The following is a 12757-nucleotide window of genomic DNA, read 5'->3' as shown; positions in this document are numbered from 1 at the left end:
GTAAAGCAGCTGGATATAAAAGGCATGAAACATGAAGAGTTGATGGGGTGAGACCATGTAGGAAAAATATTAAAAGTTGATCAAATTAGCATCGCTTGAAAGGCTATTTGATTCCCTTGTTCAGTTTAATGGTGTCAAGATCAGAGAAATGGTAAAAACGCAACAAAAAAGTTTGTTTCCGTCAATCTTTTAACAACCAGATACCCAATCACTGCTGGGTGAAGAGAGCCATACAGTTCAGGATTGGCTCCTACTCAATCCATCCCGGCCAGGATACGAACCTAGGTCAAATCGCTCGGAAACGCGGGGCGAATGCCTTACCACTGAGGCAGGGGAGTTGGGGGGGGGGGTATTCCTAAACGCAAGGGGGGAAATATAGTGAATATATGAACACTGTCTGCAGCAATGTGACTGCTGGAGTGTGGCGGCATGCCGTTTACCCCTCATGATATATAATGCATTATTAATTATATAATAGACGAGGAATATTTAAATTCTATTATGTATTACCTACCACTCCGTCGACTCACATTGAACAAGAAGGTGACGTTGTAGGCGGGAGGGTTGGCGCGCGCGGTGCAGATTAGGGTGACAGAGTCACCCTGTCTCAGTTGACCGCCCAGCGCACTGCCGCCCACCTCAGTTCCGCCGCCCACCTCAGCTCCGCCGCCCACCTCAGCTCCGCCGCCCACCTCAGCTCCGCCGCCCACCTCAGCTCCACCACCCACCTCAGTTCCCAGCCGACCAGCCATCCCTGCGATGCTGATACTTGCCTCGGGAACATCTGAAGTATATTTATACTTTCAATAGGCTTACGTAACACGGAAATATATTTTTTTTATATATTGTAAACTATGCCTTTATGAAGTTCAAAAGTATTCCGACATAATTGGCTGTCTCAAAATACGTTATCTATACATGAGCAAATATGTATACTAAAAATATAGACATTAATTATGATCAAAGCAGAGAGCCGCAAACACACAGACACGCACACGCACACACACAAAGACTTCCTGAGACCTGGAACTTCAAGAACAAGAGGCCATAGATTTAAACTAGCTAAACACAGATGCCGAAGAAATATAAGAAAATTCACCTTCGCAAATAGAGTGGTAGACGGTTGGAACAAGTTAAGTGAGAAGGTGGTGGAGGCCAAGACCGTCAGTAGTTTCAAAGCGTTATATGACAAAGAGTGCTGGGAAGACGGGACACCACGAGCGTAGCTCTCATCCTGTAACTACACTTAGGTAATTACACTTAGGTAATTACACACACACACACACACACACACACACACACACACACACACTTTGTTATATGACAAAGAGTGCTGGGAAGACGGGACACCACGAGCGTAGCTCTCATCCTGTAACTACACTTAGGTAATTACACTTAGGTAATTACACACACACACACAGGAAATTGCAGAGTGATGAGGTTGGCAAACATTGGTCAATAAGACAAGACCTCTCAAAGGAGGACAGAGAAAAGCTGAAAATGAACCTCATTGAAGCAAAACGTCTAAATGGTAATAGAAATGAAAACATTCTTTTTTCTACAAAATGTCAGGGACTGGAAAGCTTGTGAAATGGTACATAAAAACAAGGCAACATAATCATTAGTGGAAGAGGGAGTAAAGAACAAAGGGAAAGGGAACAAGTTCCTGAAAATTGTATATGCCAACATAGATGGAGTTAGATAAAAAAAATTGGAGTTGCGAGATATAATTCAGCTTAAGGTCCCAGATATTGTCGCATTATCAGAGACGAAATTTGAAAGAAATATTTTAAATGAAGTCGTGTTCCCAGGAGGCTACTCAGTTTGGAGACGTGACAGGACAACTAGGAAGTGAGGAGTGGCTGTGCTGGTGAAAGAACACCTGAAGGTAAGAGAGTTAATACTAAAAAATCCTCGAGAAGTTGACATAATGGCATTGCTGGTCTGGAATCAGGATAATAAACTGATAACTGTAAATGCCTACAGCCCACCAGCAAGCAACACATGGACAAAGGTAGAACTGGATGACAAACGATAGGGCCTCATAATGATCATGAGAGAAATTATAGTACATGCAGATAAAGATAAATCATGACTGTTGATACTGAGGGACTTCAACTTTAAAGCAATAGACTGGGAGGCCTATGAAGCAAGAACGTAGGACTTTTGGACATGCAGATTTGTAAACTTCATTCTGGAGACATTCTTGTATAAAGACGTCAAGCAGGCCACAAGAATGAGGGAAGGAAATGTACCGTCAGTACTGGATCTAGTATTCACCAGGAAAGAAGAAGAGATATTTGACATCCAGTACCTTCCTCCCTTGGGAAAGAGTGATCATGTCATGTTAGACATTAAATATGCTTAAAGATATCATTTAGAATAAAATGGGGACATTGAAAAAGTTGTCAAACTCGATATCAAGAGAGAACACTATGGGGAACTTCGAAAAAAAATTAATGAGTGTAATCTGACAGACTTGTTGCTAGGCAGGGAAGTAAATGAGATGTATGCCAAATTTTGCAAAATATACGATGAAGACACACAAACATTCATACTTAACCAGAGTTGCAGGGGCCAAAAATCAGGATTGGTTCAACAGAAATTGCGAGAGGGCCAGAGACCAAAAGACACAAAAATGGAATCAATATAGAAAGAGGCCAAACCCCCAAACATACCAGCGATACAAAGATGCGAGAAATAACTACACAGCTGTAAGGAGAGAGAGGCAGAAAGAAATTTTGAAAAAGGGATAGCAGACAAATGCAAAACAGAACCCAGGTCTATTCTACAAATTCATAAACAGCAAATTACAGGTAAAGGACAATATCCAGAGGTTGAAAATGGGAAACAGATTCACCGAAAATGAAAAGGAAATGTGTGAAACATTTAACGAAAAGTTCCAAAGTGTGTTTGTACAAAATGAAATCTTCAGAGAACCAGACACAAAAAGAATTCCAGAGAAACACATAGAGCACATAGAGGTGTCTAGAGACGAAGTGGAAAACATGCTCAAGGAGCTAAGTAAGAATAAAGCAGTTGGCCCAGATGGAGTTTCACCATGGGTTCTGAGAGAATGTGCATCTGAGCTCAGCTTTCCACTTCACTTGATTTTTCAGACATCCCTGTGTACAGGAGTCGTAGCAGACGCGTGGAAAAAGGCTAACATAGTTGCAATCTACAAAAGTAGCAGCAGGGAAGACCCCCTCAATTATAAACCTGTATCGTTGACAAGTGCAATAGTCAAAATATTGGGAAAATAATAAAAAATAAATGGGTAGAACACCTGGAGACAAACGATATAATATCAAATCGTCAGTATGGTTTTTGATCTGGAAGATCCTGTGTAACAAATTCACTCAGTTTCTATGATCGAGCCACAGAGATTTTACAGGAAAGGGATGGTTGGGTTGGTTGCATCTATCTGGACCTAAAAAAGGCTTTCGACAGAGTTTCTCATAAGAGGTTGTTTTGGAAACTGGAACACATTGGAGGGGTGACAGGTAAGCTGCTAACATGGATGAAAAATTTCTTGACTGATAGAAAAATGAAGGAAGTAATCAGAGGAATGTATCGGACTGGAGAAATGTCACAAGTGGAGTACCACAGGGTCCAGTTCTTGCACCAGTGATGTCCATTGTCTACATATAATTCTGTATTCCATCTGGTTGTCTACATAAATGTAGACAACCAGATGGAATACAGAATTATATGAACATGTTTGCTGATAATGCTAAGATACTAGGGAAGATAAGAAACTTAGATTAGATGATTGTCATGCCCTTCAAGAAGACCTGGACAAAATAAGTATATGGAGCACCACTTGGCAAATGGAATTTAATGTAAATAAATGCCATGTTAGGGAATGTGGAATAGGAGAACATAGACCCCACACAACCTATATATTATGTGAGAAATCTTTAAAGAAGTCTGATAAAGAAAGAGATCTAGGGGTGGTTCTAGATAGAAAACTATCACCTGAGGACCACATAAAGAGTATTGTGCGAGGAGCCTATGCCATGCTTTCTAACTTCAGAATTACTTTTAAATACATGGATGGCGATATACTAAAGAAATTGTTCATGACTTTTGTTAGACCAAAGTTGGAATATGCAGCGGTTGTATGGTGCCCATATCTTAAGAAGCACATCAACAAACTGGAAAAGGTGCAAAGACATGCCACTAAGTGGCTCCCAGAACTGAAGGACAAGAGCTACGAAGAGAGGTTAGAGGCATTATATATGCCAAAACTAGAATACAGAAGAAAAAGTTTTGGTGGTCAACACCACCAATCAAGACTTTTTGATATGTGGTGCCTCGCTGATGTCAAGCTGCCTGCTATCACTGTACCTATCGATGATTTCTGTGTTGTTTGTTAAGATTTCTCTGGTGATGGTCTGGTTGTGAGAAGAGATTATATGTTCCTTGATGGAGCCCTGTTGCTTATGCATTGTTAATCTCATGGAAAGAGACGTTATTGTCTTGCCTATATACTGAGTTCTTTGGGGCTTACAGTCCCCAAGTGGGAATTTAAAGGCATAGACGACGTTGGTCTTCTTTAAGGCGTTCTGCTTGGTATCTGGAGAGTTTTTCATGAAAATCTATTGTTTTAAATTTTAATTTAATGTTTATAAAATGCTACATGTATATTTTTTAACAAACTGATGATGTTGAAAAGATTATGTATACATTATATATATATATATATATATATATATATATATATATATATATATATATATATATATATATATATATATATATATATATATATATATATATATATATATATATATATATAATGTATACATAATCTTTTCAACACCATCAGTTTGTTAAAAAAATATACATGTAGCATTTTAAAAACATTAAATTATTAAGGGTACCAGTGTTGAATACATTTACGCAGCAACTTTTTATAAAACAGTCACACACACAATTACAAAATCAGTACCAACATTCAGAGTGCAGAGCACCGCGGGAGGGAACTGGCCCACTGTCTGCTATAGCGTTAATGCTTCAGATTGATAGAGATTGTCAAGGTTTGATTACACAAAAAATAAGTAATTTGATAGTGTTTAGGTAATTATGTTCGTGTAAGCGAGGATATACATAATAATATGAGCAAGATTATACATAATAATAGAAGGAGAAGTGAGTATTCATTCGCTGCCAACACACTATAAACTCTTTTAATCAGGCGATGAGTCACAATAACGTGGCTAAAGTATGTTGACCAGACCACACACTAGAAGGTGAAGGGACGACAACGTTTCTGTCCGTCCTGGACCATTCTCAAGTCTCAATCGACTTGAGAATGGTCCAGGACGGACCGAAACATCGTCGTCCCTTCACCTTCTAGTGTGTGGTCTGGTCAACTCTTTTAGTCACTTTCCTAAAGCATTCTGAACACTCTAAAGCTTCCCAGATCCCTTCAAGCTGTAAGCTGAATACGCAGCAGTGTGCAGTGAGGGGGGCTGCAAGTCCCCTCGGATGCACTCACAATGCACTGAGAGTCTGGTGGAATCCGAGGCTGTGAGGTGAGGCAGAGTTGGGGCAGCAGCCTGACACTCTAGCAGACTGCCGTCGTCGCCAGCAGACGCCACCAGCCGCAGGAGAGACACAGCAGAATCCTCGCCCAAGCTCTGCTGTACAGGACAGGTATGAAGAAGAAGAGGGGCCGGAAACCCTATGGATTAGTTATAAATCTGCCGAAGTTGATGATGAGATCAGATACAGAGCAGTATTATATGACGGGAATATGTATGGGTTAAAGCCTAGTTAGATACAGTTTGTTTTTTTGTGAGGAGCTAATATTAAATGTTAAATTAACTCTTGAAAGTCAACACCGTTAAACATATAATATATATATATATATATATATATATATATATATATATATATATATATATATATATATATATATATATATATATATATATATATATATATATACAGGGCACCCTTGGCATTCCCCAAGGGTGTGAGGCAGCGGCTCATGCAGCTAGAGCCTACATTGCCAACATTACGAATGAAAAAGCCCTGATAAAGCTGGACTTCAAAAATGCTTTCAATCTGGTTAGAAGGGATGCAGTACTCAGTGCAGTTCATCGCCTTTTTCCTTCCCTCTACCCGTTTGTAAACTCATGCTACAGCAAGAATCTAACCCTGCTTTTTGGGGAACATGAAATTGAATCACAAGAAGGTGTCCAACAAGGTGACCCCCTTGCTCCTTTTCTGTTCTGCCTAGTTATCAAGGAAGTCACCGATAACCTGTCCAGTGAGCTCAACATTTGGTTTTTGGATGATGGTACTCTAGCCGGCTCCCCAGCCTCACTCTTGGACGACATAAGAATAATCCAGGAGCAAGGAGCAAGCCTAGGCCTCACCCTGAACCCTTCCAAGTGCGAAATAACCTCCACCAACCAGCACATAATAGAGCAAATAAAGGTTGTTTTGCCTGACATTCATACAACCAACCCTGAGGACAGCACACTCCTAGGTGCTCCTCTTGGAAGGAATGCCATCGACGGGGTCCTTGGTAAGAAGATCACTGACCTGAAGAGGATGAACGAGAGGATTGAAGACATCGATGCTCATGATGCACTTTACCTCATCACCAGATGCTTGTCCCTTCCCAGGCTGACCTACTTTCTAAGATGTTCGCCATCTTTCAACAATATTAAATTAGAAGAGTATGACAGCTTGCTGAAATCAACACTAGAAAAAGCCCTCAATCTTTCCCTCAGCGACTCACAGTGGAAACAGGCCTCCCTTCCTGTCAGACTCGGGGGCCTTGGCGTGCGCACAGCAACACAAATTGCTGTACCAGCATTCCTGTCCTCTTCAGTGGGGTCTGACAACCTGGTGAAGGAAATCCTACCTGAGCACCTAGTTCAACAGGCAGGGGTGCATGATCCCAGCTTCACAGACTGCACAACCAAATGGGTCTCTCTCGCAGGACCAGCACCCCAACCACCGCCTTCTGAAGCCCATAAGCAATCCAGCTGGGATCGCCCCATTGCCGACCAAGAAGCTGCAACTTTGCTAGAAGCTGCGACGACACCACATGACACTGCCCGACTTAGAGCTGTAGCAGCTCCCCATGCAGGTGATTTCCTATTAGCAACCCCAATGTCAGCAACCGGCACCCGTCTCACACCGCAGGCCCTCCGAATTGCCGTGGCTCTTCGCCTAGCTGCCCCAATCCACACCGAATACAGGTGTATTTGCGGCGAGGCAGAGGCCGACAGATATGGACGGCATGGCCTTCTTTGCCAAAGGACCGGAGGATGGCATGCAAGACACGGCGAGGTTAATGACATTATTAAGAGAAGCCTTACCACAGCCGGTTGTCCAGCAGAGAGAGAGCCCCGTTACCTAATGTCCCGCAACTCTGATGAGCCTGTCGGTCGCCCAGACGGAATTACGGTGAACCCCTGGAAGAATGGTAGACAGTTGGTGTGGGACTACACTTGCGTTTCAACTTTAGCCAATACCTATGTTGACTTCAGTGCTACACAAGCAGGAGGAGCTGCCAATCACCGGGAAGCGGCCAAGTCACGTAAATACAGAGACCTTGAGCACCACTACAATTTTGTCCCCATTGCCTCAGAGACGCTTGGTGCCTGGGGTAAAAGTGCTGCTAGCTTTTTAAAGGAGTTGGGGTCTAAGCTAATCGAAACAACTAGAGACCCCAGAGCTGCCAGTTTTCTTTTTCAGCGCCTTAGTGTGGCAATCCAGAGAGGAAATGCTCACTGCATCCATGGTTCGTGCCCGCCATCTGAGGAGCTGGAGGAGCTATTCAACTTATGACAAGCAGCCTTGTACCCTGTATGTAATCAATATTGTAACTTTTTTTGTGTAATGACATTTTCAAATAAAGTTAGATAAATATACACACTTAACAAAAGAATAGGGGTGGTAGGAGAAGAAAATATCAAAGTGTTCAGTGAGGATCCAAAAGGTCTTCTCTGAGTACTCTTTATTTTCTTCTCTGAGGCTATGGGTCCCTACATTTGCACCAGAGGTGGTACCCCCAATAAAAAATATATATATATATATATATATATATATATATATATATATATATATATATATATATATATATATATATATATATATATATATATATATATATATATATATATATATATATATATGTACTTGTATCGAGGTCCTCCCAAGGTCGAAGTGCTGACCTTCCCCAGCATACATCACAACAGTGGCCAAACTCCCGGGTACACATTTACTTCTAGGTGAATAGAAGCATTAGGTGAAGTGAAACGTGCCTAACCATCATTTTTCTGTCCCGTCTGAGAAACAAACGGGACAGACTTGTTTTTTTTAATTGGAGAATAAATTCAACTGTTTTATGAGACTATATGAGGGAAACAACGGAGTGAGGCAGCCTCCTAGCTGAGAGGTGAGGCAGCCTCCTAGCTGAGAGGTGAGGCAGCCTCCGAGCTGAGAGGTGAGGCAGCCTCGTAGCTGAGAGGTGAGACAGCCTCCTAGCTGAGAGGTGAGGCAGCCTCCTAGCTGAGAGGTGAGACAGCCTCCTAGCTGAGAGGTGAGACAGCCTCCTAGCTGAGAGGTGAGACAGCCTCCTAGCTGAGAGGTGAGGCAGCCTCCTAGCTGAGAGGTGAGGTACTATGTGTGAGGAAAGAGATAATACAAGATAAAAAATGAGGCAGGTCTACTAAATTCTAAATATTTTCTGATAATATATAATGTAAAATTTTACACACGAGGATCGAGACTAAAAGAACGGGCCCGTTCTTTCACCTAATAGGTCGTAATTTGTACGGAATCGGCTCCGTAATATTGACGTTTTTCTACGCATCCGCCTCGTAGGCGGATTGTTCATGTCCCTGCGTTTCTAGATAGGTACAAACAGTTGCATTTTTTACGGAGTGGCTAATTGAGAGACCGGGCTGGGAGCAGTAGAGGACAGGATGTGGGTGAATGCAACATAATTCAGTGCAATTTGCAACACAGCTGCAAGAGGAGGAGGAGCAGGAGGGAGCTAGTGCTCCAGTACCCACCACGTTGATGTTATGAGTGAGAGGTTGACCTCGGAGCCGCCAGGTGAGGGTAGGGGGCGGCCTCACACCAGAGGACACACACCTCATGTCGTAGGGACGACCGCTCGACAGTCTGCCAGGGGGCGCCGACAGCTGCGCCACCAGCCGGGAGTCTACGGAAGGAGAGCTGGGGATTAGTGCCTCTTTCTCACGCAGAGGGACGGCTGGAGCACGCACCCACGCGCACGCGCACACACACGCAAAGGTTTGGGATACATGTATCTTTCTAGATTACCAGAACGTATCTGTAGGCAGTGTGTGGCGGAGGAGGCTTCCCTGAGGGCCCCCATGAGCACAGCAGCCAAGGAGAGGCAAAGAGTGTAGTGCTCACAACCTAACCTCCAATAATAAAGCCAAATACTTTTATATATACAGTTACAGTGGTCATATACAGTTACTTATAGCAACTATTTGATCAAACGTTCAAAAATGGACTTTTGATCCCCCTTCATCCAAAGCATTCACGCTTTGTATGATTAAATTAGCCTAAATGGCATTCTAAAAATGGAAAATTTTTACTTTAGAACCTAACCTGTCTTAAGAAATCGTAGCCCTAATATGCGCTATCTTAGGCCTAATATAGTACATATATTTGCTAGCCTAGGTCTATGCATCAGCAGAACAATAGGCTATGGAAGGAACCTAGACACACGTAAACTATAAGAACGTAAAGAAACATTGAACAAGACGCGATTATAATCAAGGTATCAATGCACAGATTTAAAAATATCTATATAAGTCTAATGGGTCGGGAACCATTACAATTAAAAAAATGGAAAAGATTAAATGGAATATAGGGATTGACGGCCGTTCCAACAGCTACAATTAACTGAGCAACTCACAAAAACACATACACAAACTTTGAAAGAAAAAAAAAGTTGCAACATTTCAATCACTGTTGTGCTGTTCATTCTTAATAATTTATGACTTGACTTGAGATCACCTGAGGGCCTTATAAGTTCTGTAAGACAAGCAGACATGTGTGTAAATATTATGACAAGAATGTTTAAGTTGTTGTTGTTTTAGATTTAGCTACTCAGAACGAAATCTCCATGTAGCACGGGTTATGGTGACCCCTTAAAACTGTTAAGAGAATGCGAGATATATATATATATATTTAGAGAGAGCCTACAAACCAACAACCACCGGATAGTTAATAGCCAATGACCTCACCTGTCTCAGTGAGAAGGACGGAGGCGACCAGCGGGGGTATGAGAGGTGTGTTGGCGGCCATGCAGGTGAGGTTGTGAGCCAGGTGGTGGCGAGTGACGGCTGCAAGGCGCAGTGTGTTGGTGACGCTGGAGGCCGTGGTGGCCTCCGACCCCCTGGCGCCCTCGCTCCGGTCCTCCGTCGTCGCGTCCAGCAGGGTGGACCCGGACCACCACGTCACGTTAGGCAGGGGCTGCCCTGATGTAGTAATCGGTCAGTATGATTGATTGATGGAGATTAAGCCACCCAAGAGGTGGCACGGGCAGGAATAGCCCCTAAAATCGGTCAGGTTACGTGATACTATTTATATTCCCTGTGGTGTACTGTATCGAAGACTGCCTGACCAACCTGTCCTCTTACAAAGAACGTCGCTTTTCGCTCGTACGCGTCACATACGGCCACAAAATGGAAGTAGCTCGTGAAAGTGACGTACTGTCCCGTTTTCTGTTTTGGGTCCTCTGCTAGGTTAGGAGAGACCACTTTAAATTGACTGTTTTCTTGACGTTGGGAAACTTTAGGAGGACGGGCTGGTCTGACAGTTCCAAAATATACAACAAATCATATTTTTGAGCCATTAAGGAGACTACAGTAGACCTATTGGCCTTTACGTGGCATATGTATGAATATACAAATGAATGAAACGATAAAATGAGCGGGATATACATAATATATTTAACAAAAAAAGAAAAATACAAAACACGTAATAATGGAGGCATATTGAATACGTTTAGAGTCTGAAAAGACCTGGGTAAATACTGGTTCAGGAATGAGGTGGAAAATTGATGGAATAATTGTTGACATGCTTCTCGCTGGCCACTCAAGAGTGTTCTGAGCTGGGCAACAGGAACAGGTACCAACAAATGAACAAATCCAAAAGGGCCGTGACGAGGATTCGAACCTGCGTCCGGGAGCATCCCAGACGCTGCCTTAATCGATTGAGCTACGACATGGTTAAAAAGAGTTGAATCCGAAGTTCTACTGAACTTACTGGATCCCGTAGCCTCTCCGAGACACAAACCAGGGTTTTACACAACTCGCCCATGCATTCGAGCTATGTCAATAGGTCGTAGTCATGTCGTAGCTCAGTCGATTAAGGCAGCGTCTGGGATGCTCCTGGACGCAGGTTCGAATCTTCGTCACGGCCCTTGTGGATTTGTTCATTTGATACATCACGTTATTGTGATTTCTGTATGTAAAGGTACCAACAAGTCACTATAAAACACACATGAACCATTAATACCACGCAGACAGTAAGTCACAATAACGGGGCTGAAAATAAGACCCCCCCCCCAACCCACACATCTGAAAATAAGACGACGTTTCGGCCCGTCGTGGACCACTATCAGGGCCAGAATGGAACAAAACGTCGTCGTATTTTCAGATATGTGATGTCCAATGATAGTGTTCGAGGAGAGAGGGGCCGGTGTCCTCACCTCCTGTAGCTGTGCAGGAGAGTGTGAGGGGGTGGCCCTCCTGCACCGCCGCCTCCTCCAGTACCTCCGTCCCTCCACTGCTATACACGCGGAGATCTCCAGGTAGTTCTGAGGAGACCACCAAGGACCTGCTTGTATATTTTAAAGTGGGTGGGCTGAAGTGTGTCTTCGAGAGTATGGGTGGGTGGGCTGAAGTGTGACTTTGAGAGTATGGGTGGGTGGGCTGAAGTGTGACTTTGAGAGTATGGGTGGGTGGGCTGAAGTGTGTCTTCGAGAGTATGGGTAGGTGGGCTGAAGTGTGACTTTGAGAGTATGGGTGGGTGGGCTGAAGTGTGTCTTCGAGAGTATGGGTGGGTGGGCTGAAGTGTGACTTTGAGAGTATGGGTGGGTGGGCTGAAGTGTGTCTTTGAGAGTATGGGTGGGTGGGCTGAAGTCTGTCTTTGAGAGTATGGGTGGGTGGGCTGAATTGTGACTTGGAGAGTATGGGTGGGTGGGCTGAAGTGTGACTTTGAGAGTATGTGTGGGTGGCCTGAAGTGTGACTTTGAAATTGAAATTGAAATAAGTTTATTGACATATAAATACACACAAAGGGGTGAGGTAGCTAAAGCTGTTCTCACACCGTTCAATACGTGTTCATATATTTACACACATCAAAAACACTCGATATATTACTGTTCTTCCTTGTGCACAGGCAATATCATACCAAACATACATTCACATGCGTGTATAACTATGTACAAATACACAAGACAGAAATAATACTAAAGCTACAAATATACATTCAGACACATCAACAAATGTTTACAATCTCGGTGCTAAATTCTTGTATCTCTCCAGATTATCATCAATCTTTCCGTTCTGACACATGCAGGCTACTTGTTCAGGAACAGTCCTTATCTCAGTGTCTCTATACACATTAATCAAGGGATAATAAAGAACAAAATGGGTATGTGAGACCTTAACATACCACATAGTTTACACTTGGATTCATTAACACCTGTTCCAAATTCCCAGTAATATGTGTACTCGAG

At 43.0% G+C, this 12757-nt stretch overlaps 1 protein-coding gene across 1 annotated transcript in view; it reads right to left on the bottom strand.

Moving 5' to 3' along the window:
* The window catches only part of LOC123755323 (basement membrane-specific heparan sulfate proteoglycan core protein), a 59718-nt gene that overhangs the window by 9044 nt on the left and 37917 nt on the right, over positions 1 to 12757 (bottom strand). Inside the window, exons 4-8 of the mRNA XM_069328104.1 lie at positions 11726 to 11833; positions 10257 to 10490; positions 9045 to 9196; positions 5504 to 5645; positions 531 to 784 (exon numbers count right to left, since the gene is read on the bottom strand). Coding sequence (XP_069184205.1) covers positions 531 to 784; positions 5504 to 5645; positions 9045 to 9196; positions 10257 to 10490; positions 11726 to 11833 — 890 coding nt within the window. The remainder of the gene's footprint in view (positions 1 to 530; positions 785 to 5503; positions 5646 to 9044; positions 9197 to 10256; positions 10491 to 11725; positions 11834 to 12757) is intronic.

This window comes from Procambarus clarkii, chromosome 20 (assembly GCF_040958095.1).
Source record: "Procambarus clarkii isolate CNS0578487 chromosome 20, FALCON_Pclarkii_2.0, whole genome shotgun sequence".
NCBI classification, from domain to species: domain Eukaryota; kingdom Metazoa; phylum Arthropoda; class Malacostraca; order Decapoda; family Cambaridae; genus Procambarus; species Procambarus clarkii.
This window is presented reverse-complemented; position numbering and strand designations above follow the sequence as displayed.